Here is a 27,983-nt window from a genome sequence, read left to right as displayed (position 1 = left end):
CACATGTATCGGAGGAGGCATGTGGTAGTCTGCAGCCCTCCCCGGATCGGCAGAGGAGGTGGAGCAGCGACCGGGACGGCTCGGAAGAGGGGGGTAATTGGACGGGTACAATTGGGAAGAAAAATTGACTTCAATAACTCAAACGCATCCTTGTTTTTGTGCAACCATACTAGGAACACGCTGTTTCTTCTAGTTTCGTAAAACAGCTTGGTGCTAAGGTGCAGTGTGGTCGTAGTAGCTTGGCATTGCTCATTGCCAGCATCAGTGCTATCACATACTACTCTCCTCCAAAGATATGCCGTAAACTATTTCTTAGCGCGGTGAATAATTAACCTGGATCTGTGCATTCCTCCTGCTGATTCAGCTGTCATGTCTTTTTCACTGCAACCGGCCTCTTCCCACCAAGCGCCTGTGAACCGTGAACATGAGTCATCTAGATTTTATTGACTTAACTGCATGCTAATCACAATGGTGTAAGTCATGGGTTGTCTCCCTGTCTACAACATTAAAACAGTACCTTGTACACTTGGGTACAGTGCAGATAAGGTGGTGGTTTAAGGGGCGGCCCGGCGCTGCCCAGGGCTGTTGTGAAAGCGTGTAGAGCTCTGCGTGGAATGCACTGACAGGCCTGGGCCTGAACTTCCTCACTGAGCAGGAAGCCCAGCACTAGTCAGCGAGACAGATGCAATCGACAGCATCGCACCCAAAGCTGCCTGCGAGTTAAGGCGCTGTTGTGCGACGCTTTATCAGAGAAGTTAACGCTTCTAAGTGGAACCGATGTCCATGAAGCCCTTTTCTTGATAGACATACACACCCAAATTAAAAAAAAGGATTTAGATATTGCCAAAGGTGAGTAACATCTCTGTTTGATAGCTTTACATATAGTTTATGAGTGACTTCCTGTGATTGGAGGCAGAACAAATGTGTTCGTTGATGGCTGGGATTTTTTTTTTTTAATTTTGTATATTTTTAGATGTTAGTTGACTGTGCTAATATGTGGTTGGTGGTCTTGATGTAAAACTTGACATCATGAAAATGGCATTAGTGTGAGTCTGCCTGTGCTATATCACATGCCATTTGGGTGGACCACACTTGAAAAGCACAGTGGCGTTTTCACATAAAACTGATGTTGTTGGCTTCCCTCTTGTAACAGGCTAAGGTAATAGGCTTGTTGTGTTATCCTCGGTGTGAGACTCAGTATTTATGCAGTTGGTTTCTGCACGGACATTAAACCAGAATCGTTTAAAATATTTGCTACCACCACAAAGTCTCCATCCTTTAACTACGCTAACGCGGAGAGCAGTGACACTACTGTCAGATCAAACTGGTGCAAGATTTGCAGAGTGGGACCGTTCGGTAACCGGTGCCCAGTTTAATTAGTGTCTCGACTCGTCTGTCTCTAAGCGGAATAGGCATTTGATATGTCATGTTCAGTAACGGTGGACATTTTTTTCACGCCGCCGCCTTTCCAAGCGTAGGTGTCACATGGGGTGGGTGCGGATGAAGATGAGTGTGATGGCTATAGCGAGCACATGTGGCGTCATGTTGTGCTTTGCAGAATGTACCGTCGAGTGCTCTGGATGCGTCGTGGGCCTTGTTCAACAAAACACCAGTGACAGGAAGCGGTGTGCGTAAAAAAAGAAGAGAAGCAAATGCACACACGCTTTCCTCTAACACTGCTCACCCTACATAGCACGGGAGGGTTTCCATCCTGTGCAGTACCGGTGTAGTGGTAAACGTCAGTTTGGACATCTTAACCGAAGCGATCCGGTTCATAACTTGTTTTTACTATCTTTCAAGACTTTGCCCTGGTTGTGGCTGGTGTACTCTGAATTCCTACTTTAATCTACTGCCTTTTAGGGCTTTTACAACGTGTTGTGTTGAGAGCTGCCACAGAGCGATGACTCAGGCCCAGATATTTGATCTGGGTGGGAGAGTGGCTCGTTTGAGAGGATCTTTACATTAAGGTATCGAGGCACTGCCTTGGACACAGCCACTTAAGAGTTTGTCGTCTGGTTTCCATTTTCTTGCCGGAGGGTCATCAGTTCCACATGTGCGCTCTTTTAAAAAAAATGTTGAAATATATTCTGTTTCTTCAAGACACGTTTGGAAAATCATCTGTTGGGTGATATTTGAAAGTCACTCTGCACGCCACATATTCAATCTGGAGTAATGTTTGCTGATATGATAATTGTGGTTTTGTGTTTCCACAAAGCTTAGTGTGGCTTTGGCATCGTGACCTAGTTTTTTTTTTTTTTTTTTTTAAAGACTTGATTCAAGTGAGTCCCACAATATTCTCTCTTTGGTCACTCACAAATCACATATTTTTTGAGTGTTTTCTGTTGTGAAACTGATTCCAAATAAGAGACTGAAGCAACGGAAAGATGCACGGAGAAGGTTCGGCTCAACACGGAAAATACCCTCTTCTACCTTTATATTTACCTTATGCTTTCTCTCGGTTCAGCCATTGCAAGTCACTATATAACACCACTGTGAGCGGACACACGTGAACGTTTTGTCCTGGGTTCGGTTTCTCGAAGCAGCCGACAATATCCCATCCTCCTCCTGAACGTTTTACCTCACGGGGGCCAATCACTGTCACCAATTTGGCCTATCGGTGGTAATCACGTCATTTAACACGGAAAAATGATCCCAGTCCAGAACATATCCGGCTGTGGTAATGGCTGCTCTACAAAATAACTTCAGTCATACGCTGCCTCCTCCTCCTCAAGCTCCATCCATGAAATACTTAGGGTTCTCCTGTAATACTGATAGAAATCTACTTCCAGCTGAGTACACAGCCGTCTTTCACCTTTCCCGGTTGGATTTGAACAAGCGCCGTTGTAGACGTTTGCGGGGGTCACCCGTTACTCATCAGCAGTATTTACACAGGGATACGTCTCAGTTCTCGTAGTCAAGATGCTCGACTGGTGATCTATGTGAGAGGCTGACAGACGCGATGACATCGTTTTGACAGCCTCACGGTGACGTTCTTCATGTTGACCAGGTCACGGCAAAAAAAGGGTGAAGTGGAAAAAACATGTTAAGCAAAATGTCTTCTTTTTTTTAACTCAACTGCTTAAACACAATCCTCAATTTATAATCCAAACTCTCAAAAAAACAGTCATTAACCCCACATCATTAACTCATTCGCCCCAAAATGTCATACAAATGCAAATGTTGAAGCACATTTTTGCAGCCCTGTAAACACAAATGTCATAGTTAGCACAAAAATCAATTAACTAAGTCTTGTGAATCAAAATGGATGATATTTTTTTCAGCTGGATTCTATCACATGTGTACACATGATCATTGCACAACTCCTTTGATGCAAAATACTAAAAACAATAATCACGACACTGGCAGTCGACACTGGCATATGTGTGAGGATACACTAAGGAAACACAGATTGTGCAGTCAAACACACCACCTCACCTCACAAGTGTAAATTATCAGCAATCAGTTCTCATAACCACATACTAATGTTGTACAGTGCAAGGTTAACAGTGAATTGTGTTGCGGAAAATGGAGCAAGAATAGAACATTTTTACACCAAGTCCAGAACCTGGTCTCACAAGAGGAAGGGTTTTTGTACCCGGTAGCATGGCAGGTTGAAGCATGCAAGAACATTTTTCCCCCCCTCAGCACATTGCAAGGCACAATGTCCACTATGATGTGTATGAAAGCTGTGGCCAAACAGCTGAAGACTGGATGACCAAGGAGATGGTCTACAGCATCTCTTCCGTATTGTCCTTTACAGCAGTTTGGGGAAACTGTTTGGAATACTGTAATGAATATTTTTGTAGAGTTTTTGTGTGCAGGTCAGTCTTATAGACTAATTACAGTAATTTGGTGATCACCAGATATGTATGTATGTATGTATGTATATATACACTACCGTTCAAAAGTTTGGGATCACCCAAACAATTTTGTGTTTTCCATGAAAAGTCACACTTATTCACCACCATATGTTGTGAAATGAATAGAAAATAGAGTCAAGACATTGACAAGGTTAGAAATAATGATTTGTATTTGAAATAAGATTTTTTTTACATCAAACTTTGCTTTCGTCAAAGAATCCTCCATTTGCAGCAATTACAGCATTGCAGACCTTTGGCATTCTAGCTGTTAATTTGTTGAGGTAATCTGGAGAAATTGCACCCCACGCTTCCAGAAGCAGCTCCCACAAGTTGGATTGGTTGGATGGGCACTTCTTTGAGCAGATTGAGTTTCTGGAGCATCACATTTGTGGGGTCAATTAAATGCTCAAAATGGCCAGAAAAAGAGAACTTTCATCTGAAACTCGACAGTCTATTCTTGTTCTTAGAAATGAAGGCTATTCCATGCGAGAAATTGCTAAGAAATTGAAGATTTCCTACACCGGTGTGTACTACTCCCTTCAGAGGACAGCACAAACAGGCTCTAACAGGTACTATTTAATGAAGATGCCAGTTGGGGACCTGTGAGGCGTCTGTTTCTCAAACTAGAGACTCTAATGTACTTATCTTCTTGCTCAGTTGTGCAACGCGGCCTCCCACTTCTTTTTCTACTCTGGTTAGAGCCTGTTTGTGCTGTCCTCTGAAGGGAGTAGTACACACCGGTGTAGGAAATCTTCAATTTCTTAGCAATTTCTCGCATGGAATAGCCTTCATTTCTAAGAACAAGAATAGACTGTCGAGTTTCAGATGAAAGTTCTCTTTTTCTGGCCATTTTGAGCGTTTAATTGACCCCACAAATGTGTTGCTCCAGAAACTCAATCTGCTCAAAGAAGTGCCCATCCAACCAATCCAACTTGTGGGAGCTGCTTCTGGAAGCGTGGGGTGCAATTTCTCCAGATTACCTCAACAAATTAACAGCTAGAATGCCAAAGGTCTGCAATGCTGTAATTGCTGCAAATGGAGGATTCTTTGACGAAAGCAAAGTTTGATGTAAAAAAAATCTTATTTCAAATACAAATCATTATTTCTAACCTTGTCAATGTCTTGACTCTATTTTCTATTCATTTCACAACATATGGTGGTGAATAAGTGTGACTTTTCATGGAAAACACAAAATTGTTTGGGTGATCCCAAACTTTTGAACGGTAGTGTATATATATATATATATATAATATAGCAAAGGAAGAGACATTCAGGATTGACCATGCTATATTGATGATGTACGCTAACAAATTAATTGAACTTTGAAGCGTGAGTTTAACATTTTGAATGTTTTAGGGACTTGTCCAGGTGAAATATAGCGTTGCACTTAAACTGTTGTGGGAATTGCACTTGGGTTTCAGGAAGTCTCATGCCATGTTGATGGAGGATGTAAACTGTCACTAATTGCACAATCGACCATCATGACAATCTGTAGTTTCATTGCATAGATCCAGCAGAGTAGGTATGAACTCAAAACTATGCATATCTGTGAACATAATCCATGTCTTTTTCAGTTCTACACAAGGCAATAGTAACAGCGAATGTCCAAAAAAAAAAAAAAAAGCTTTAAACCATGCTTGTAACAAAAAAAGAAGCATTTTTGCAATCCCGCTAGTTGTGAATGTTCACCCTCTAACCAAGACGCCGCCCTTGTTGCGATGGTTTTTATACGGGTTACTTCCATGGTCTGACCAAAGGCTTCACCAAGAGACTGTTTTTTTATTATTCTTATTTGTTGCCACACGAGAACAGGGACTTCTCCCTCCAACGTCTCCTGCTTCTTAAAAAACAGCTGCTGGCGGCAATTTAACTGCTACTAATCCTTTCCATGTGTAAAAATACACACAGAAACTGGCATCAGCTGCTGTTTACTGCATGTGCCCCTCATGACTGTACGTCAACAAATATCTGATGTGTTCAGAAAACCCCATAGAGATGGCAACAGTCATGCGTGTTGAACCTCAGTTGTCATGGCACAGAATAATACCGAGGCAAAATAAAGACGTTTTACGCAGCAGATGAAAATAATCAACGACTGATGCGTTGAGGCGTATTTACATGATGTCATATGTTAAACTATTTTCTGTTCAACTCCCCGCTACTTAAGCATGTGTTGTAGTTTGTTTGTGTCATGTGATTACGTTTGTAGTGGGATATTTAAAAAACAACAACTGGGGAATACGTCTAATGGTTTATATATCTAAAAGACCCCCATTTGCTGAGCAAGTAGCAGTGATAAACGTCTCCTCAGCCTCACATCTGAGGGCCAAAATCCACCTCTTTTTTTTAAAATCTAAATGGATTTATTTTGCATCACACAAACTGCACCACCACGAGTCCTTTTAATATCTAGATGTTGTATTAAGGGTCTCTATAGATTTGTTTGTTTTCCGCTCACTAAACACAGCTGAAATAGTGTTGCAGGAGAGGAACGAGAGGACGGGGCTGGACGGGGTCCAGAGACTTGTGATACGGGTGCAACGTTTGCAGAAAGAAAAAGTTGTCAGTCTTGCCTACATGATTTCAACATCACAAGGGAGAGGAAGTTGCTCTTCACCACTTCCTTCTGTGAAGGGGCACACCATCCCTTATCATGGGAGGAGTGCGAGAGCTGTGTCACTGCAAGACGTTAAAGACAAAATTATGTGTGTCTCTGCATGCTATAACGCTCGCAAGAGGAAAAAAAACGTGCACACACAGGTCACGTAGAGAATAAACTATGTTGATATTCAGAGAAATGTTGCCTCACTTAACTGGCTAATGCTAATTCAGGCTAGATAGTGTTACACTATGGGACCATGCCAGCTAGAATGACAATTAACGGTGACGCTCGTAAAACTGTTTCCTCCTTTTGACATTTGGTGGGGATTTGTTTTTAATCTCCAATCTATTCAAAACAATCAGTTCAGTTACAGTGAAGGAAACCCTCTAAACCGAGGGTTTCCAAACTTGTGAAAAAATGTAGAACTAACACGCACACGCACATGCACACGCACACACTTATAAGCATCCACACTCCATCTGTTAGATGTTGAAACAAAAGTGGTGCGTCTCATATTTGGATGAGGAACAGCCGAGGAACATCGTGTCACTTTATGAATTCTCGCCTGGAACGCCATCCATCATTCCTGTCTCCACAAAGTGACTGGAAGAGTTTGCCTCGGGTGTCTTCATTCTCGCTGATTTGATTTCTGCAAACATTTAAGGTCCTCTTGTCTGATCTAAACGTAACAGCTTTCAAACGGTGATGAGAGAGAGCGCGGCGGCGAGCTGCGCTCTCTGCAAGACAATATTTTCTTATCTAATGTAGCGTGGCACCAGGCAGAGGAAGCAGATGTAAATCAGATGTGGACAGAGACCCAGACAGAAGACGAGCTCAACAATTGTGGGGGTGGGATGTGTGTGTATGTGTATGGGTGGGGGGGGGGTTCTCCCAGTGATTAACATTACCCAGGCGGCTCCCCTAACCACTTGCCATGCTGGCTTCATTGATTAGAGCGATACCTGGACGGTCGCAGCTTGGTCTTGGCCAAGAACTTTCAAAACGTCAAATCCGCTCATGCGTAAGCGTCTCCAGCTAAGTGTGAGCTTAAGGCCTAAAATGCAAATGCAGATGAAGGGAAGAGTTGAGTAGTCACCCAGAAACCGATATGCCACTGCTAAGGTTTGAAGTTGCAAAGTGTACAACTTCAGCTGAAGGAACTCCTATGGCGAGCACTGATGAAGTCCCACTCCGCAGTCCAACTGGTCCAGTTCCTCTATGGGAAAACAAGCACAATGTTTTGACTGCACATTCTTGCCCACCATAACATTTACTCTCCTAAACCGAGCTAGACGCAAGATGTATGTGAGCGAGACAGCGTACATAATTACCCATGGAAGTCTCAAGTGAATCCTCTTGAGTTGTTTTCAGGGAAAACACAGCTCCCAGATCCACCCACTGGCTGTTTTGTTTTATTTTGCTGAAGTAATTTGTCAAGGTGATGTGAATTTCAGTCTCATTTTGTATGTCAGTAGTCAGTAATAGTCATGTTTATGTCAGCTGGTGGGTAGGAGTGCTGAAGAACAAGATTTCAGATTAGACCCATGGACTTATGATGTCTAACATAAGCAGAGTATACCAGTCGATGAATGGTGCTGTACCTGAACGCCAGTGACAGTCTACCTCTGGTCCATGTTTTGTGTAATTCTCTGGCATCCAACACAAACGATCAGTGGTCTTACAGGGTTCGAAATAACGAGATCAGCATTTGGCGACATTGCCTATGACAAATGATCTGATTCTGACACGTAAGAGGTTTGCATGCAACACACTGACATATGATTTCTGTTACTGTATATTAAAGGGTCGTGCACTATAATGGTTTGACCTCTGAATTGACAGCTCTTAAGCAAGGGTACAGGAATGTCAGTCACAGCGAACTAGGAGGTCTTTTCATAAATCTAGTTTGATTTTAGCACTGAACTTGGCAGAAAAAGCAGTAGGTTTCGAGGACTGCATGCAGGAACATTATGAAATACGATCAACATTTTGATAGACACCCCCCCCCCCAAGAAGATAAATGAGGTCTCAAGTGTTGAGGGACATTGGTCTATGTTAGCACACATACAACATACAGTAAATATTGCAAATTCAGTGCAATTTCAACACATCGCATGTCTGACAAAATATGCATGTGAGGAAACTCCAGCAGACTAGCAGCACTCTAGTCGGGAGTGAGGCAGCAAGGTAGGACAAGTAGTGACAAATAATGAACGCCTGAAGTTATGCATTGGCATGCCTTTTCCCCTTATCGTTCACTCTAGGTTGGGGAGAATTCAAAATATTGCATTGCCTAAGGACAGATATTACGACTGAAAACATTTCATAATGAAATAACTCACAGCCTTCTGTTTAACACACAAAAGAGGTTTTTTGGGGGGAGGGGGGTACATGTATGTGTAGTTTTAAGTTTCTCTTGCAGTTATTTTGTTGGGCCTTTGCAGACAGAACATAAGTGAAAGCTCTTTCCACATTCCTGTGTCTCTGTCGTCATGTCAACCACATATATAATCAGTAAAAATGTCTGACATTATCTAGCATGTTGCGTGGATCTCTCAAGTTTATCATAAACACCGTTGCCATAATGTACTTATCACTTCGGAGAAGCGTGCAGATCTGCAGTTCCTCGCATGTGCCTGACTCCCCCTGTTGTTGTCTCTCACCAGATGGATGACATTGATGCTATGTTCAGTGACCTGCTTGGGGAGATGGATCTCCTCTCACAGGTGAGTTGCATCAGTTAGTCATGACTACTTCCAACTTACGAGGATACTACAAAGGTTGTTACTGCGGCTTCACTTCTGCTTGTTTCATTAACAATTCTAACTTTATTAGGCACTTTAAATTGTACATTCAGTGGTACATTTCCAAAGCGAAGTTTGACAAAATGCTTCTCAATCAAAGTCAAAATGAAGGTCATGGGGCATCCGGGTGCCGTAGTGGTCTATTGCGCTGCCTACCAAGACGGAGATCGCCAGTTTGAATCCCCGTGTTGCTTGGTCGGGCATCCCTACAGACGCAATTGGCCGTGTCTGTGGGTGGGAAGCCGGATGTGGGTATGTGTCCTGGTCGCTGCACTCGCGCCTCCTCTGGTCGGTCAGGGTGCCTGTTTGGGGACTGGGGGGAATAGCGTGATCCTCCCACGCGCTACATCCCCCTGGTGAAACTCCTCACGGTCAGCTGAAAAGAAGCGACTAGCGACTCCACATGTATCGCAGGAGGCATGTGGTAGTCTGCGGCCCTCCCCGGATCGGCAGAGGGGGGTGGAGCAGCGACCGGGACGGCTCGGAAGAGTGGGGTAATTGGAGGGGCACAATTGGAGAGAAAAAGGGGGAAAAATCCCCCCCCCAAAAAACAAACATGAAGGTCATCACGAGTTACCTTATTATTAAAGGTATCGTCAAAACTTTGCAAAATAACACATCTTTGAAGAATCTTGTTTTAGAATAAACGACTAATAAATATGAGAATTTATTTCTTGTTCTTCCCAAAGGGGATGTATAGCATGTCGTGACCCTTCAACGCGATAACGTCCACGGTAACTTGGCCAGCGGACAGAACACATAACATGGCGACAGCACGTTTTCTCCAGCCTGTCTTTTCTGCGGCACATGTACCTTTTATCAGCAGCTAATAGTCTGCTTTACAGCGGCACTAAAACCCGCCATCGATCAACCAGACGCTGTAGACAGGCAAGCGCGACAGACACAGCGGGGGAAACACTCTTTGTGGTCCTCTAACAACCATAAATTACACTCTCTTGTAAGAAAAGAGGTCAAATGGCAAATCCAAACGCTCGCTAGACATTACACTTTCCTCCCTGTGGAAAGTCCTGCTGATCCCTTTGATGGGGTTTTTCCCCCCCCTCTACTACAAGTCATGTTGAATTAGCTCTTGCATTGCTGTAGGTGCCTAATATATGGGAGTGTATTTATTTATTATACTTAAAAACAGATGCTATGTAAATATTATGCTTTCTTATGTAATACTTGAGCCAGTTTATTTATTCACAATGTACAGAGTGTGTTGCGGATTATCCTAACTTGGTCCCCGGAGTGCCGCAAGCTTTTTTGCTAACTCCCGTGGTTGCACAGAAATTGCATTCATTCCCTTTTTTCTTCATAAACACACTGCCTTATTCATTCTTCCCCAGAGTCTCGGGGTGGACACACTGCCTCCAGCATCACCCCCCAGCTCCAACAAAGAAGTCAACTTCTCCGTCGGCTTCACGGACCTGAATGGTGACTCTTGTATTCATAGCCCTCAGAACATCTGTGTAGTGTTATAGACATACTACACAGGCCAGGCGTTTAGCTTTTTTTCTTTTTCTTTTTTTTTTGTTGCAATAATGGCTGTTTCTTCAGTAAACCAGTTGCATCAGGGGCATCTGTTTCATCAATTACCCATAAAATTATAACGATTATTACCACAGGGTGAATGAGTGCTGACGTATAGAGGTAGAAAAACAGCTCTGCCTTTCACCTCCAGAACGTATCCGGCCACCCATTCAGCCTTTAATTCAGACCTTTATCTGACCAACATTAAAACCGTTTTGTATGCCGATAATTCACTGCTGGCCTTCATGACCTGGCAAACAGGCACAAAGCAGTTCTGTCATAGCAAATTCACACTGTGTATTTACTCAATTTAAAGGAAAAATTCAGTATTTTTTTTTAACCTAAACCCTATTTTCCCATCGTTAGGAGTCAAACCGAGCGATGGGTTGTACAATCTTATAAAATGATTCAGTACTGAGCAAGCTCGCATCAGCTGACTGCAGCGCGTCACACTGCAATATAATCCCTCAAGGCAACAGTGCTCACCAAATAGCATCTAATTTTTGGCTCTAATATGCTCAAAAATGTATTGAGGGAGTATTCTAAAGACTTAGCCCATAGTATCAGTCGAGGAATTATACAGATATCGATCCATTTCTGACCTGGAGCACAAGTCTTGCTCTGTAATCCTGCCAGGAGTGAGTTTTTGCAGGACAACTGTGGAAGCATGAGAGAGTTGCAGCAAAGTGCCAAAAAAAAAAAAGTAAAAAAAGGTCTAACACTGTGCTTACTGACTGTACTGGGATTGTCTTTTCGCGGTGGGAGGTGTTTTCAGACATTTTCGAAAACACTGTGAGCCTGTAAGTGCCAAAAAAAGAGTTCTTTTAGTGGACCTTATTTGGCGAGCACTGTTGCCCAAGAGGTTTTCATTGCAGCTTTGTGCTGCGATCTTGCTCAATACTGAATCAGTTTAAAAGATCCTGCTACCCATTGCTTGGTTTGACTCCTAATGATAGGAAAATAGGGACTTAAATAAAAAAGTAGCTAAATTTTCCTTTAGTTAGCTGGTGATGTTTCTAAGTCAATTACTTTTTAGATCATAATTATACTGTGAGGATAAAGTGATTTTGATTCTAATGCCAGAGTCCCTAAATGAACTGGAGGACCATGACTTGGATGCGCTCATGGCCGACCTGGTGGCTGACCTCAATGCAACAGAGGAGAAGCTGGGGGCACAAATGGGGAATTTGAAAGAACCCTCACCGTCCACCTCAGGCCTCCCACCGCCCACACCGCAGAACTTGCCCTTCTTCCCTGCCCCCTCCTTCACTTCCTCTACGTCATCTGAGAGCAGCGGCGGCAGCAAAGTTAGCACTCCAGCCTCCAACTCAACATCCCCAACACCAGCTCCACCTCCACAGGGAACTAAGCCCTCAATGGTAGGTTACCTGGTGGGGTATCTGTAAATTATAGGTCCAGCTTTGTCATGGGAGGAACATAACACTCTGGAATAGCACCTTCTCTGCCATCTTGAACTTGTTAATTGAAAAGGGAAAATCACAACTGTGGCCTGTTGTGCAATGTCAGGAAAGTAGTTGTGAATGGTAATGAGGACGTTACAATGCCATAGGAGTGATGACAAAAGAGTCATAGTAACAATACATTTCATTTATGTACCACCTGTCCAGAGCCCAAGGACACTTTACAGATTAAAAAGTAAAGTGACACAAAATCAAAAAGACAGAAGAGCCACAAAAGAATCTGACAAAAGTAGGTTTAAAATGAAAATAAATCAATAAAAACGATAAACATGTAACTAATTAAATGACAAGTCAAAACAGCATGACATAACAACAGCAGTGAAATACAGACGATGGGGTAGGTGTTGGTCATATCACAGTTGAAGAGCAGTAGTACAGTTAGTGCAACAGTTATTTCTTGGGATGGGGATGAAAGGACCATCCTCAGAAGAGCAGAGAGATCGGGTGGGGGTGTACGGTATCAGCCTTATAAGACGGAGCCTGACCATTTAGAGTTGTGTCTTCTCCTTTTCCATCTTGACAAACCATAGAGACTCTAACAGATGGGACTGGGTGATGATGACAAAATCAACAATGACAATATTCCTGTCTGAATACCTCGATATCGATCATGCAACGACATTTCGGGGATGACTGCTGGTGTTTCAATAAGATATTTACAAACAAGAACTTTTTCAGAAATGATGATTATCGTATTTCCCAGACAACAAGTCACACTGCAGTAGAAGTCGCACTCAGCAAAAAGTGTGCTGTTGTGAGGAAAAAACTTCACAGTTACAGGTTCAGTATTTTCATTCGAGTCACAACATGTGCCATCTAGTGGCCTTAGTTGAAATGCAGCGTATTTGTCTGACAATTACGTTGTATAAGTTGCTTTGGAATATAAGTCGCAGGACAAGCCAGACGAGTTAAATAAACAGCGACTTGTAGTCTGGGAAATGTGAATATAAGACCCAATTAGGTAGAGACATTCATTGTTTTTTTCACTCAGTTAAAACAAGTCAATTTTGTTTGCATAGCAGTCGAATAAGTTCAGAAAATTGTATCACTGCTGTAACGCAGCCCTTAAGACAAGGGAATGACAACGTTTAAGCAATATCATGATTATTACAACTCCCAAAATCCCATGATATCTAGCCTCATATCACAATATCAATATATCGCCCAGCTCTACTCACAGAAGGTTTTTTTTTGCGGCAAAGTTTTTTAGTCATTAAGTAAAGGATGGAAAAAAAGTTGAGTGGGAAGAAGAGCAAAGTACCACTGTCTCCTTTTGTCATGGGTACATGTTCAGAACGACCACTGTTAATCATTCTCCATAGGTTCCATTACAAACATCACTTAGAACGACAACCAGTCGTCACAACTATTACCAGATTGGTTGCACAAGAGAGAAGCCAGTTCAAATACTGTACTGGGTGGCTGGCTGGCGGGGGTACTTAGTGGAACAGGGTAGATTGGATTGTGCTCTTATAACAATTCAACGGTGAGGTCATGGCAAAGTTGTTTCTTGAGAAAGGCACCGCAGCGCAGAGGCATCTGTTACAGTTACAGTGCCTCGTGGGGCAAAACGGCCGAGAAGGCCGTCTGGAAGAGATCAAACACACGCAGCCATGAGACAGGAAACAGTTGCAGGATCAATACCGAAGAGGTCTAGCTGGGAAGCAGGGAGCAGAGATGTGGCGATGGTGGGAAAAGCCAGAGGGGAGCTTTATTGCTTTAGCAGTCCATGTGACCTCATCTCTCTGAGACCAAAACACCAGGTGCACCGTGGCAAAAGTATGCATCATCATTAGGTTTTTGCAGATAAGTAATGACACAAATAATGTACCTTTCAATTTAATTTCAAGGTGTCATTATATGTGGTTTGATTGTTTTTGTCCAGGAGGAAATCGAGGCGCAGGTCAAGGCAGATAAAATCAAGCTTGCGCTTGAGAAGCTGAAGGAAGCCAAAGTTAAAAAGGTAAGCCAGGCAAATAGCTATGCCTTGATGACTCACTAGAAGTAATAAACACATCAGACATTGTGCAATTGTGCAGGCTCAGAGTTATTGTGAAAGCAGCAATCTGGAAACGTAGTAGACCTCTTCCTACAATTCTTAAAAACCCATTAATCACAATAATAGATGGCTCCTTTTATCTGGTCGGCTTACTGCAGGATAGCACGGTTTCCTCTTCAGGTGAATCGCGGACACTTTCTCATCTTCAAAGCGGGGCACAAACCACCGACACATGTGGTCTTGAGAGCAGAGATACCCAGCCAATATCCACAGTCATTTTACAGCAGATCGAGCTTTTTTTTTTTTCATTAGCGTGCCCAACCACTGCCATAATGGATGTGATGGAGTGCCCATGATTTGTGACCGTGAAAGCAAATCACAAAACTGTTCTACATTACGCTGTGGCTCACAGGTTTCATAACTTTCTAAACAAAAACTAAAGGATTTTTGGTCTTTTGTGCACATGAAAACACATAAAAAAAGCAAATAAAATTGGCAAATGGAAATCATAACAGTTCTTCGCTTACTTTTTGAACATATATATATATATATATATATATATATATATATATATCAATACAAACACAGGGAAAAAAACTTTTTTTTTTCCTGTATCTGTATTGATATTCGTACTCCTCATTAGTTGAGCACTTACAACAACACCGCTGACGGTTTCGGGAAAAAAACAAAACACTATATATATTGTAGCGAATTCGGGGGGCAACCACAGGAACTGCCGCGGCCGAGATGCGAACCCGTGTCTCCCGCTCTGCAAGCGACAACATTAACCAATCGACTAAAGGGTCCGACCCATTAGTCAAGGACCAACGTGTCTACTTATCCATGCACGTTAAACTATATATATATATATATAAAACTTTGTTAAAAGAAACACTCAATGGTAGGGAAAGTGCTCAACAAATAAGGAGCAAAATAATCGAGTGAGTCAAGTAAATTCTTTGAGACAGTACAAGCCTGTTTCATGCCATAAGCAATCACCAGCTGTCAATAAAGCTACTAGTACTTTTACTACTACTGCTGCTACTACAAGTAGCTACTAGTAGCTTTATTGACAGCTGATGATTGCTTATGGCATGAAACAGGCTTGTACTGTCTCATAAAGAATTTACTTGGCTCACTAGATTTTATATATATATATATATATATATATATATATATATATATACACTACCGTTCAAAAGTTTGGGATCACCCAAACAATTGCGTGTTTTCCATGAAAAGTCACACTTATTCACCACCATATGTTGTGAAATGAATAGAAAATAGAGTCAAGACATTGACAAGGTTAGAAATAATGATTTGTATTTGAAATAAGATTTTTTTTACATCAAACTTTGATTTCGTCAAAGAATCCTCCATTTGCAGCAATTACAGCATTGCAGACCTTTGGCATTCTAGCTGTTAATTTGTTGAGGTAATGTGGAGAAATTGCACCCCACGCTTCCAGAAGCAGCTCCCACAAGTTGGATTGGTTGGATGGGCACTTCTTTGAGCAGATTGAGTTTCTGGAGCATCACATTTGTGGAGTCAATTAAACGCTCAAAATGGCCAGAAAAAGAGAACTTTCATCTGAAACTCGACAGTCTATTCTTGTTCTTAGAAATGAAGGCTATTCCATGCGAGAAATTGCTAAGAAATTGAAGATTTCCTACACCGGTGTGTACTACTCCCTTCAGAGGACAGCACAAACAGGCTCTAACAGGTACTATTTAATGAAGATGCCAGTTGGGGACCTGTGAGGCGTCTGTTTCTCAAACTAGAGACTCTAATGTACTTATCTTCTTGCTCAGTTGTGCAACGCGGCCTCCCACTTCTTTTTCTACTCTGGTTAGAGCCTGTTTGTGCTGTCCTCTGAAGGGAGTAGTACACACTGGTGTAGGAAATCTTCAATTTCTTAGCAATTTCTCACATGGAATAGCCTTCATTTCTAAGAACAAGAATAGACTGTCGAGTTTCAGATGAAAGTTCTCTTTTTCTGGCCATTTTGAGCGTTTAATTGACCCCACAAATGTGATGCTCCAGAAACTCAATCTGCTCAAAGAAGTGCCCATCCAACCAATCCAACTTGTGGGAGCTGCTTCTGGAAGCGTGGGGTGCAATTTCTCCACATTACCTCAACAAATTAACAGCTAGAATGCCAAAGGTCTGCAATGCTGTAATTGCTGCAAATGGAGGATTCTTTGACGAAAGCAAAGTTTGATGTAAAAAAAATCTTATTTCAAATACAAATCATTATTTCTAACCTTGTCAATGTCTTGACTCTATTTTCTATTCATTTCACAACATATGGTGGTGAATAAGTGTGACTTTTCATGGAAAACACAAAATTGTTTGGGTGATCCCAAACTTTTGAACGGTAGTGTATATATATATATATATATATATATATATATATATATATATAAACATTTAACCATCTCATTGTTGGCACTATAAAGCACTGCAGATTGTCTATATGGGTAGATGCGTTAAACCCAGCATGCATCTGGGAGGGACACTTTTTTTCTGCCAAAGCAAAGTATAGTGGAGCACGGCAGGGCAGCAGGATTTGGCTGACAGCTGAGGTCTACAGCCAGACATCTCTCAGTCAAAGAGGCAGCGGTGTTTGACTTTCATGGAATAAATCAGCAAATCATGAAAACTGCCCGGGCATTGAATTCATTGCCTGTGCTGAAGCCCACCTTGTGGTGAATCAGCAGCCATTGAAACGTTGTAAAGAACTCTCTAATAAGAACGGGGCAAAAGCCAACATGTAGCTGAGCGCTAAGGAAGCATGGAACTATGACTGGTTTCACAGGAACATCTGCTGCAGGTGCAGAGGGGCATGGTGTCATTTGCTATGGCAAAACCTTCTGTGGTCAGGAGATAAAACCGTAGATTATAAAAAGCACAGGTTCAAAAGCACATTTCAGACATAGATCCTCTCTTTTCAAAATACCAAGTCGAGGAGGGAGGAGGAAGAACACAGTGCAGACTTCCTGTGAAACATTCTATTTAAACATATGCCAAACACCTACTGTTTTCCTAAGAAGGCCCAGACGCTGTAACACTTGATCTAACGCACCAAATCCATTCAGATACCATCTCCGAAAAGCACATTTGTATGACACAACTGCAAGTGACTAGATGACCTTAGCTCTATGAGGCTCCTCGGGTCCCCAAAAGCTGGATATGGTTCCAGATGAGAGGAAGTGCAAAGCCATATGAGCCCGTGAGGGAAGTGTTACTTCGCTCCGGGGCAAAATTTATCTCGGGGCGAATGAATCACTAAAAAACTACAATGTGACTACAAACCAGAGGACTGGAACAAAATGGAAAATAGAAGTCCAATAGAGCGCAATAGACGAGGCACTCGTGCTCCAACTGCTTTAGTGGGATTAATGCTGAGAAACGGTGACACATCAGCACACCCTGTATTTTATGGCCCCGATGCGACATTCCCAAAGACACCTGCTACTGTCCACAGCATACTACTGGCTTTGCCGTCAATCAGTCACACATACTGCGAAGAAAAACCTGACTGCTGATATAACTACAAAACAGAGATATTGGCGCCCTTTCGGCATAAGAAATGACTTCTATTACAACCGCACAAGCTATTAACGATATCTTCTTGGTTCATCTGTCACTCAGCGGGTTTTTTTTTTTTAAAGAAACCTAATGTTTCCTGAATTTCATCTGCACAAGTTTGCTTCTTTTTTTTTTTTGTACCTGTGTATTTGTGCATTTTTACCAGTTCATTTCTCTGGGTCTGAAAGTAACGTTTCTATCGGCAGCTAGTGGTGAAGGTGCTGATGAACGACGGCAGCTCCAAGACCCTGATGGTCGATGAGCGGCAGACTGTTAGAGATGTCCTGGATAACCTGTTTGAGAAGACCCACTGCGACTGCAACGTCACCTGGTGCTTGTGCGAGACCAACTCCGATCTTCAACTCGGTGAGCAAAGGCAGTATAAACACTAAGGACGCCGCTGACCACAAGAGTTTGATCGAAAAACGCTTTAGCAGTGCTCCATCGTGGCCAGTGTTATTGCCATTCAGCTCAAGTTCACTTGGCTCCGTCGATCGACGCACACACACACACACACACACACTCAGGATATGGAAGGTTTTGCCATCTTGACAGTGTTTTTCTCTTCTTTCTTTTTTTACGTAATATATCATTGTAAGTCTGTATGTATGTCTGTCTTCTTTGACAGTGGTAGAGGTGACTGTGTTTTGCATCTTCATTTGTCAAAAACAAAATTAAACAAGTATACACTTTCATAAACACACACACCACTGCACAGGACACACATACTGTATCTACACGGTGGGCCTGTGTGGAGGGCAGGATATTTCATTCTGAGATGATGGACTATGTTTTTATTGGCACGATGGCAGTCACACCTCAGCAGACTCACAATGAAGCATTGATCCAACTCCCCTCTACCTCCATCTCTCTCTCTCTCTGTCCCCCACACACTCGTTCTCGCTCTCTCTCATTCACCCCCCCCACACACACACACAGTGTAGACAGGTGGGTCTAATCTGCTAAATGCCTTTGGGACACTGTCAGTCATCTTCCCTGTCATGAAGAACTACAGAGCTTTATGATCTCAATCCTCCGTCTGGGCTGCCCATGCTGTATTTACTCCAACTGGTGGCCTTCACCAGCAATCAGTCAATCTGGCCATACATTACTATCTATTGGACCGTTTTATAAACCCACTCTAATTTAGCATTGTTTCTCAGTAAGGCGAAAGTTCCTCATTTTTAAAACCCGCCTCGTTTTCCATGCAGCGATTGTTATTTCCTTGCACCCAGGGGCCATAACTCACTTGCTTCATTTAGAAATTAGGGATGGATTTGACAACAATGTTAATCCAAAGAAAAAAGAAAAAAATTGCAAGCTTCTTTTTCTGTATTAGTAAGTCATATTTTAATATGTATGGTTGACAGCAGTTGTCTTGTGGAATAGGCACTAAACTATTTGCAGTCGCTGCACAAGATTTTATAGTGCCACAGAGGAGAAATTGCTTCTAAACATTTCTGTTCCCAGTAGAATAAAAACATAGTGGTGGTGTTTGAGTCGACCCTCAATACGATAAAACATACAGGCTTCTTGTCAAGGCTAGGGAATAATTCTTTATAGTTTGGTGTCTCTCAATAAATTAATTATAGCAAGAATCCATTATGGAAAATTTCTCAAAAAATGAGGTCTGAGTTTAGGGAGTATTATATTAAATCTAAATTTTTTGCAGAATATTGAGCCTTTGCATTATCATAGAGTTCATTCAATGTGGTGAACTTCAGTTGGACCCCCCCCCCCGCCCTTTTTCTCCCCAACTGCACCTGAGCAATCACCCTACTCTCTGAGCCGTCCCGGTCTCTGCTCCACCCCCTCTGCCGATCCGGGGAGGGCTGCAGACTACCACATGCCTCTTCTGATAAATGTGGAGTCACCAGCTGCTTCTTCTCACCTGACAGTGAGGAGTTTCGCCAGGGGGACGTAGCACGTGGGAGGATCATGCTATTCCCCCTAGTCTCCCTCCCCACTCCCAAACAGGCGCCCCGACCAACCAGAGGAGGCACTAGTGCAGCGACCAGGACACATACCCACATTCAGCTTCCCAATCGCAGACACGGCCAATTGTGTCTGTAGGGACGCCCGACCAAGCCGGAGGTAACACGGGGATTCAAACTGACGATCCCCATGTTGGTAGGCAACAGAATAGACTGCTATGCTACCCAGACGCCCCTTCAGTCGGATTCTTAAATGTGGTATTTTGCATATAAGGGGAGATACTGAGACATATATTATCGTTTCATTATCATGATGATATTTTCCATAATACCCAGCACTACTTCTTGTTAATTATTGATAAGAATCTACCACCTGAGCTGTCAGTGTAAAACAAGATAGGAAACGGTTTGTTCCTTTTCAGTCAACGTTACCTCTATTCTCATCCACCTATTTTTAACCAAATGAAAGACTATGTGTGCATGTGGGGAGCACTATTTGACACATGTTTTGCTACTGGTAGAATGTCATCCATGATCTCTTTGACTCACCCATGTGGGCCATTTGAGTCACCGGCATAGCAGTAAGGCTCATGTGTCACAGTCCTGACTAGCTAAGAGTAATGTGACAGCCTGTCCGTGGAGGCCGTGCATAACTTATTCATTATAAACTGAGCATAATTCTCTTTTGCACACCGGTAAACTGTTAGTCTGTTTTATGTTATGACCAAACTATGATTGGTTAATATGGTGAAATTTCCCTACATATGGACGAGACCTTTAATGTTTATGAACCAAAAATTGGTGGGACTTAAGCCCAGTGAAAGCGCACTACCCTGCCATGCCAAGTAATCAACTGCAAGGCTGTCTTCAAACAAACTCTTTGCAGTGCTTAAAAGTGCATGCATGTCTGTAGGACAGCCATGTGCCCACCATGTACAGCACTGAGCCGCACCACGCAGTCCCTGCAGTTCAAAGGGATTTACTTCCAATAACTCGCTGCGAGAGCAAAATCACACTATCCATGTAATGGCTGTGATAGTCAAACTACAGGCTGGAACGCTGGGAGTGATTTATTTAATACCTACCTCTGACTCCACTCGTAACCTGTAATTGGGAATCATGGCTAAACTAGTCATACGCCGAGTGTGCAGGGGAGATCTACAGCACCGAGCACATGGGTGGCCAGTGTTGGAAGAGGTGGAAAGTGCCCTTAATGTGCTTTTTGAGTTTTAAGGCTATTTAAAATGCCATTCCAGCAAATGTGTGGCTGTACTTTATGGAGCACTTTCTAAGTTAGCTGCACTTAAAACAGAGAGCTGTATGGCTGTGCAATCTATTTTGGACCATGCTTGGCTGGAATTAACAAAGATCCCTTGACAAACAGTGTACCCTACATATGGTAAAGCGTTTGTTTTGAGATGCCTTGAATCGACCAAAACTATATGAGCAGAGAGATGGTTGAAACAAGGAATCCACTTCCCCATCTGTTAAATAGGATAGCAGGACTGCGAAATTAGGACTATACTATGATATTATAGCATTATTTATTATCTTTAAAATGGTTATTTGCTGTGGATTCAACATGTAAAGAAAAACACATTACAACCTATTGTTATGTTGCAAAAGTAAACTGGAAACACGTTTAGATTTGTCTCAAGATGGAGTCAGTCTTATTATTTGAGTGTGCTGTGGGGTTATTTTTATGGCCCATATAGAATAATAGATTGGCTGTGTTTGCTCTCTTCTTGGCAGAAAGGGGGTTTGAGGACCATGAAAACCTCGTGGAGCCACTCTCAGCATGGATGAGGGACAGTGAAAACAAACTCCTCTTCCAAGAGAGGGAAGACAAATACCAGGTTTTCAAAAACCCTCAGGTAAACCCAGCTCCTGTGAGAGCTTTGGCCGTCAGAAGGTACACTGAAGTGACATGCATGCGATATCCCAAAAACATCAACACAAGAAAACCCATCTCTGGGCCTCTGTGTATTAATGCAAATCTATCTCCTATTTATGACAGCCAAGTGCCATCTGGCTATTTTCACTGTTGTCTGAACTATGGGATGTCTTTCCTGAGCAAAGGATGACCTCCTCCATTTATGTCTTTGCTGTAACATATTAAACCCAATAGCCTTAGGCAGAAGACAAGAAGATCTTGGCATGTTTGCTGATATAACAAACCCTTCCATAATATCAGAGCATCTAATGGATTCTGTCTCTTGGCAGGAGCAGATAAATGGCTTGGAGTGTAAAGAAAACTGTAACAGCCTTATTTTTAAAGCATTCCATCATGCCTTCCGTGTCTCCCAGTAAAAAGCAGTGCGCTACCTTATATGTTCCTATCAATTTTCCATTTCGTCTTTTGATAAATGCTATCAAAGCAGAACCTCGTCAGAGCTGTTTCTCGTCACAGACAAAGCAAAGTCTATGATAGGTTGCCAAGTCAAAGTTAGTTCACTCACATTAGGACACACTCATGGAGGTGGGCTTTGTGTTGAGTGAAGATGTCTTGTTTCAATGCAGAACTTCTACCTGTGGAAAAAGGATAAGAAAACTCTCAAAGACATTAAGGAGAGAGACAAAGAGTTACTAGTAGAGGTAAATACTCTCGCTGGCACAAACAAACACGCACATAAACAGTGCAAAGATTCAGCACAAAAGTAAGAGTTTCATAAATGTCAAGTTTTCCAGTGGGAACTCTTGATGACCCCTTACACCCCCCCCCCGAATCCCTACACAGGAGAACTTCAGTGGGACCTCCATCATCGTTCCAGACCTGGAGGGGGTGCTCTACCTAAAAGAAGATGGCAAGAAGTCCTGGAAACAGCGGCTCTTCCTGCTGAGGGCCTCTGGAATTTATTATGTACCCAAAGGGAAGAGCAAGGTTAGCAAGTCCGCAGCAAAGCCTAGGCATAAAAAACACATCCAACGAATAAAAAGGCCCCAAAGCGAAGCCTACCGCAGTGTCAACACAGACTGTGCCCCGCAGTCCAGTACACATACAGCCGGGCTATGTGTACAAAAGCTGCCCTTTTATATAAACAGAGATGGTGAAAGTTAACAAAGATACAACGTCATGGATGTGAAGCACAACTGTGTGACTTTGCCATGAACATAAAAATACAGCATCCTCTCTTGAGTTTGTAATTGGGAAGAGGTATACACTGACCATATGTTTTCAATTGAGTAGCTAATATTACATATCATTAACATAATCGCCCTATTAGATGCTTAACATTGACAATATAAACCGGATCCTTTTGCACCGCTTCAACAGAGCTAGTTAGCTCATCTGAATCATATTTTAGGTGAGCATCTGTTCCCTCAACCCTACGTTCCCCCAACCCGATTTCATTTAACCTACCTAAACTGAACCTAAGCTAATTTAACCTGACTTAACCTCAACCTAACCTTAACCTAACGCTGACCTTAAGCTAACCTTAAGTGATAGCTAACCCAGAGGGCTGAGGGAACATAGGGCTAACCCCGTTTTTAGCTAACCGTCATATCGGCAAAGCAATCTGACACATCGGAAACACTTTAAAACTTTTTTTTCCAAAAGATTGATTTGTTTGAGCAGGTTAAAGGTGACGGAGCACGTTTTACTTACATCTCTGTCGACAGTGTTTCTGTTTAATCCTACATCGAATGAAACCGCATGAGCAACACCTAGTGAGAGAATACGAGGAAGAGACTAAAACAGAATAGAGGTGGGGTGCAGAAAAAATATATTTAGCCAATTATCATACTGATGAGGATTATAATGTTAAAAACAACACATTCTTTAACATCTTACAACAGCATATATTTTTATGAACTATATGTCTTAAAGAAGGATGTGGCAGGAGATTAAAGATATGCATTAAGATACGGGAGCTTAAAAGGAGGCAAAGGGCCAAGTTAGACTCAGCGGGGCTTAAACCAAAGGAGAGCTGATAAAGCAGTAAGCCTAAACACTCAAAACTTTGTAGTTACAGTTTCAAAAAAGAAAAAAAAGAAGAAGAAAAAAAAAGATCCCGGACTGTATGTAATCAGGCCTGATGGTGTCAGTTTGCTTACAGACAAGGGACCTTTAACATCATTAGCTTCTAAATTAAATAAAATCTGAATCATCTGGGTTCAGCTTGTTCGATCATGTTGAAGAACTACTTGTAATGTGAACATCCCATTTTTCTCCACAGACATCACGTGATCTGGTATGTTTTATCCAGTTTGACAACGTGAATGTGTACTACGGCAAAGACCTGAAGAGTAAATACAAGGCCCCAACAGACTTCTGCTTTGTTTTGAAGGTAAGTTCCTTATACCAATGTTTCTGATTTCCTAAAGTCTAATTAGCTGCAAAAAATAAAATAAAATAAAATAAGAAAAAGTTTAAAAAGCTTTAAACTTCTCAAGTGCAGTATAAACATAACGGTTGTGTTATCTGTTGCTTATTAGAGCTAAATGTCAACTTTATAGCTGCCCAGACCGATGTGGGATCAATATGTAGCACAGAAGTGTGGTAAATACACAGCTGGTTATTATTTGTAACTTACACGGCTGCTTGCTCCACTGGAAAAGTGAACTGCAGTAAACAGATGCCTGATTTGAAGAAGTGAAACCTGACTATTTTATCCAAATCGATGGGTGACGGTTGACAATAACAATGTGCATTCAGCGACTTTTTAACTGTTGAGTTTTCTTTTTTAACATAAAACTTATCACACATCTTTACTGCCACTCTAAAAATGGACAGACAGCATTGAGGTTGATAGAATGTGGCTTTTTCATTTTCATTACTTCCTCAGGATCCCTGCCGCTTCCTCTTAAGACAGAGATGCTGACTAATATGGAAAAAAAAAAGGAAATGGGATGAGTTAGGGGTTACTCTTTGAAGGATCTGAAGCTATTCTTTGTCTTTTCTTTTTGTGTGTCCCGGGAAACACTAGAATCAGCAGATACCGTGAGTCTAGAACTAGATGTTGAGGATCAAAGCCAAAAGGGCTTCGAGGCAAGGAAACTGAATTAGCTCGCTCTGAAAGACAAGGCCCTGAAGGCTAGAAGTGAAGGAACGAGGGTGTAAGGTGCCTCCTGGCCAAGGGCGAGGAAAGATGACCTACTGCTGCCACAGCAGACATTTTGGATGCCTGGACGGGTTTCGCAAACTCTTTCATACCTACCCCTGCTGGGAGCCCAGATTTTTAAACCGCTTCTTTGTTTGCATTAAGCGTCCTGTGTCTTTAAGTTTGGTTGTGTTTATCCTCATGTTGGGAATATATTCGTCAATTTCCAAAAAAAAAACTGTTTGATCTACGAGAGCAAAACAACTTCACCACCATCCCATTTAGTGAAACAGCCTGAGGTCATCTCACATGCCATGACCATTTTTCACAACTGATATCACCAAACCAGAACACTCGATTTCTTTGCAAATGTAAAATTTGAAGGGGAATGCCTCTCATTTCATAGATACAGAACCCTTATTTGTATTTCTTCAGTCCATATTAGTGAGCATTATGGCACTGGAAAAGAATAGTTTAGGTCAGGGGTCCAAACTTTTCCATGCCAAGGCCTCCCAAATAGCATTAGCTTCTGGCTGGGGCCCCCCTTTTTGCAAGATGTCTTTAAAAACCCATTGACAATACTACGGCAAATGTTAAAAAGAAGGAAAAAAAAAACTCCCTCTGAATATATTTCCTTACTTTTGTTAATGCAATAATAATGACATTTATACTTCAAATTTTAATCCTTACATTATATTGAATATTTCTGTTTTTGTTATAAAATATATTTGATCATAATATACATAATTCAATTTATTTTTCGAAAAAATTTTTTTTAGCATTTTCCCCCATCTTCCCTCCAATTTGCTAAGGTCCACCGCGGCCCCCACTTTGAAAACCACTGGTTGTACCAGCACCTCTTAGGAGTTCCAGGAGAAAAGGGATCAGTTTCTCATTCAAATGGGATAAAATGAAATCCATTCAGGGATGATATCTCAAACATTTTGCTGCTCCACAAATACACTGAAATGCAGGTGACTGTATATGTACAAATCACAAGTTTAAGTCTCTTGTTCCACGTTGAGACAAAAATTTAGTTTTTATATTTACAAACATTGCTTGGACCGCCCCTAAACCACAGGAATACCGCACATGAAATCTTTTAATTAATTTAAGTGGCCTTCCCCTTTAACACCATACCTATTCTGCCCCCATGTGGTATGTCTACCAGCCTCACAAACACTACTACAATACATGAATTGTACTGATCGGTTATTTGTGGCTCTCAGGCAAAGTCAAGACATTTATTCTCTGAATGAATGAACAAATACGCTATCAGATGGATTGTTTTAATAACAGCCCTGGGGGGGGGGGGGGTTACATCATTGATCAATTTGACACATTCAATGTGATTTGCATCTAGTCCCAGAATGACTTAATATAGCTGATCTTCAAATGGCCCATTTGGTGTCACTGATCTCGTCATTTTACAATGTGTGACTTTGTATCTTTAGCATCCACAGATCCAGAAAGAGTCCCAGTATATCAAGTACCTGTGCTGTGACGATGCCTGGACCATGACCCTCTGGGTGACTGGGATACGGATAGCCAAGGTGACCATCTTTAAATCTATTAAACAAGAGAAACAAACGCTCTTTGCTGAACAAGAGGACATAGCATGTGCTTTACCCCTTTCTTGAATTTTTCTCAGTATGGTGTGGCCATGTATACAAACTACAAAACAGCCATGAAGAAGGCGGCTGTCAACTCTGCGTGGACGAACCGCAGCACTCCCTCAAGCTCCAGTCCATCAACACCTTCACCCACCATCAAAGGTAGCATGACTCACCATCTCCCCTTACAGTGTTTCACCGATGATGTGATGACTGCCAACCTGTTGCAGTGTAGGACACACCACAATGACTTATATGGAGCAAACTAGTTTTCAACATGTTCTCTTTTTTTCTTTATTTCTCTCTCCCTTCTTGCCCTGCAAGCAAAAGCACCCAGCCAGGCAAACGGACATGCTACAAAGCCCCAACCAGGAGCTGTATCTCAGGTAGAGAAATATAGAGCTGTCTTACAGTATCAGTGATAAATTACAGTTTACTACAGCTCTGGAGATGATGAAAAACTCAAGTTATTGATTTACAAATCATGTATATTGTAGAACTGGCAACACTAACCTCAAAATGAGCTGAGCGTGTGTTGTGAGTAACCTTATGGTTTTGTATACTTTGTTCTCTCAGGACTTTGGCAGCGACTCTTCTCTGCCACCCCCACCACCCCCACCCCCCATGCCACAAACCCACACCTTCCCCCAACCTCCTTCCGACCACTTTCTGCCTCCTCCACCTCTGGCCCTAGCGGCTAAAGGCAACTCGCTTCGCCCTGTCACTCCCCCGCGACACCTGCCGACAACCTTCCCTCCACCACTGGCGGTCGCGGATAGCTTCCCACCTCCTCCGCCTCCAGCACCCATCGATGACATGGCAGAGGCCCCGCCGGATTTCCTCCCCCCTCCTCCCCCAGGTCCTGGTTTTAGTTCACTGCCCCCTCCACCGCCCCCGATGACCTCGGCAGCTGGTTTTGACTCATCTTTACCTCCTCCGCCACCGGACCCCGGCTTCTTCCCTCCGCCCCAAGGGATCTTTGTTGGGGGCACAGGAGCACCTCCTCCGCCACCACCTCCTCCGCCTCCCCTCGTCAGAGCCCCGCAGGCACCAGTGCAGCCTTCGCACTTAGAGAGGAAGACAGCCCCGGCTCCACCTAAGAGGACTACACCAATCCAAAACGCTGCAGGCAGAGGGAGTGGAGGTGAAGGAGGAGGGGACTTCATGTTAGAATTGATGAAAGCCATGCAGAAAAAACGTAGTGATCAGTAGCCCGAGTAGAGGATTAGAGTATTATGGACGCCGCACGCACATGCCTTTGGAATAACGAACCCCAGAATTTGTTCATATTTAATTCAAGAAAGACATCCCATCTAAGGGTCTGCGGTGGTGTAGCGGTCTAAGCATCGGGTTTGTGTCGATGCAGTTGCCCACTGGGGACCCGCGCCCCGGTCTCGTCAGATCCGACTATGGCCAGATTCGATGAAGCAGCAATAATTGGCAACGCTGTCTTCGGGAGGGGGGCGGAGTCGGCTTGTGTTCGTCACATGAATGCGTCTCTGTGTGTGTGTCGGAAAAAGCAGT

General features: G+C 42.7%; 1 protein-coding gene across 1 annotated transcript; it reads left to right on the top strand.

The window, feature by feature from the left end:
- Positions 1–704: 704 nt before the first annotated feature.
- Positions 705–27,678, top strand: apbb1ip (amyloid beta (A4) precursor protein-binding, family B, member 1 interacting protein). Its single transcript, XM_056299303.1, has 14 exons — positions 705–849; positions 9,129–9,188; positions 10,616–10,703; positions 11,883–12,178; positions 14,166–14,243; positions 18,077–18,236; positions 21,557–21,678; positions 22,325–22,399; positions 22,542–22,685; positions 23,983–24,093; positions 26,301–26,399; positions 26,498–26,621; positions 26,784–26,845; positions 27,036–27,678. The coding sequence occupies exons 2-14, from the start codon at positions 9,129–9,131 to the stop codon at positions 27,669–27,671; spliced, it is 2,055 nt and encodes a 684-aa protein (XP_056155278.1). The 5' UTR covers positions 705–849; the 3' UTR covers positions 27,672–27,678.
- Positions 27,679–27,983: the final 305 nt, after the last annotated feature.

The sequence above is a fragment of the Lampris incognitus genome, chromosome 19, assembly GCF_029633865.1.
Source record: "Lampris incognitus isolate fLamInc1 chromosome 19, fLamInc1.hap2, whole genome shotgun sequence".
Classification (NCBI taxonomy): domain Eukaryota; kingdom Metazoa; phylum Chordata; class Actinopteri; order Lampriformes; family Lampridae; genus Lampris; species Lampris incognitus.
Note: the sequence above shows the minus strand (reverse complement) of the source record. Positions and strands in the feature narration are given on the sequence as shown.

Excerpts from the sequence above, each read along its gene's own strand:
- apbb1ip (XM_056299303.1), top strand. The coding sequence starts at position 9,129 with ATGGATGACATTGATGCTATGTTCAGTGACCTGCTTGGGGAGATGGAT. Across the intron at positions 9,189-10,615 it reads AGATGGATCTCCTCTCACAG|AGTCTCGGGGTGGACACACT; the intron begins GTGAGTTGCATC and ends ATTCTTCCCCAG. Across the intron at positions 12,179-14,165 it reads AGGGAACTAAGCCCTCAATG|GAGGAAATCGAGGCGCAGGT; the intron begins GTAGGTTACCTG and ends GTTTTTGTCCAG.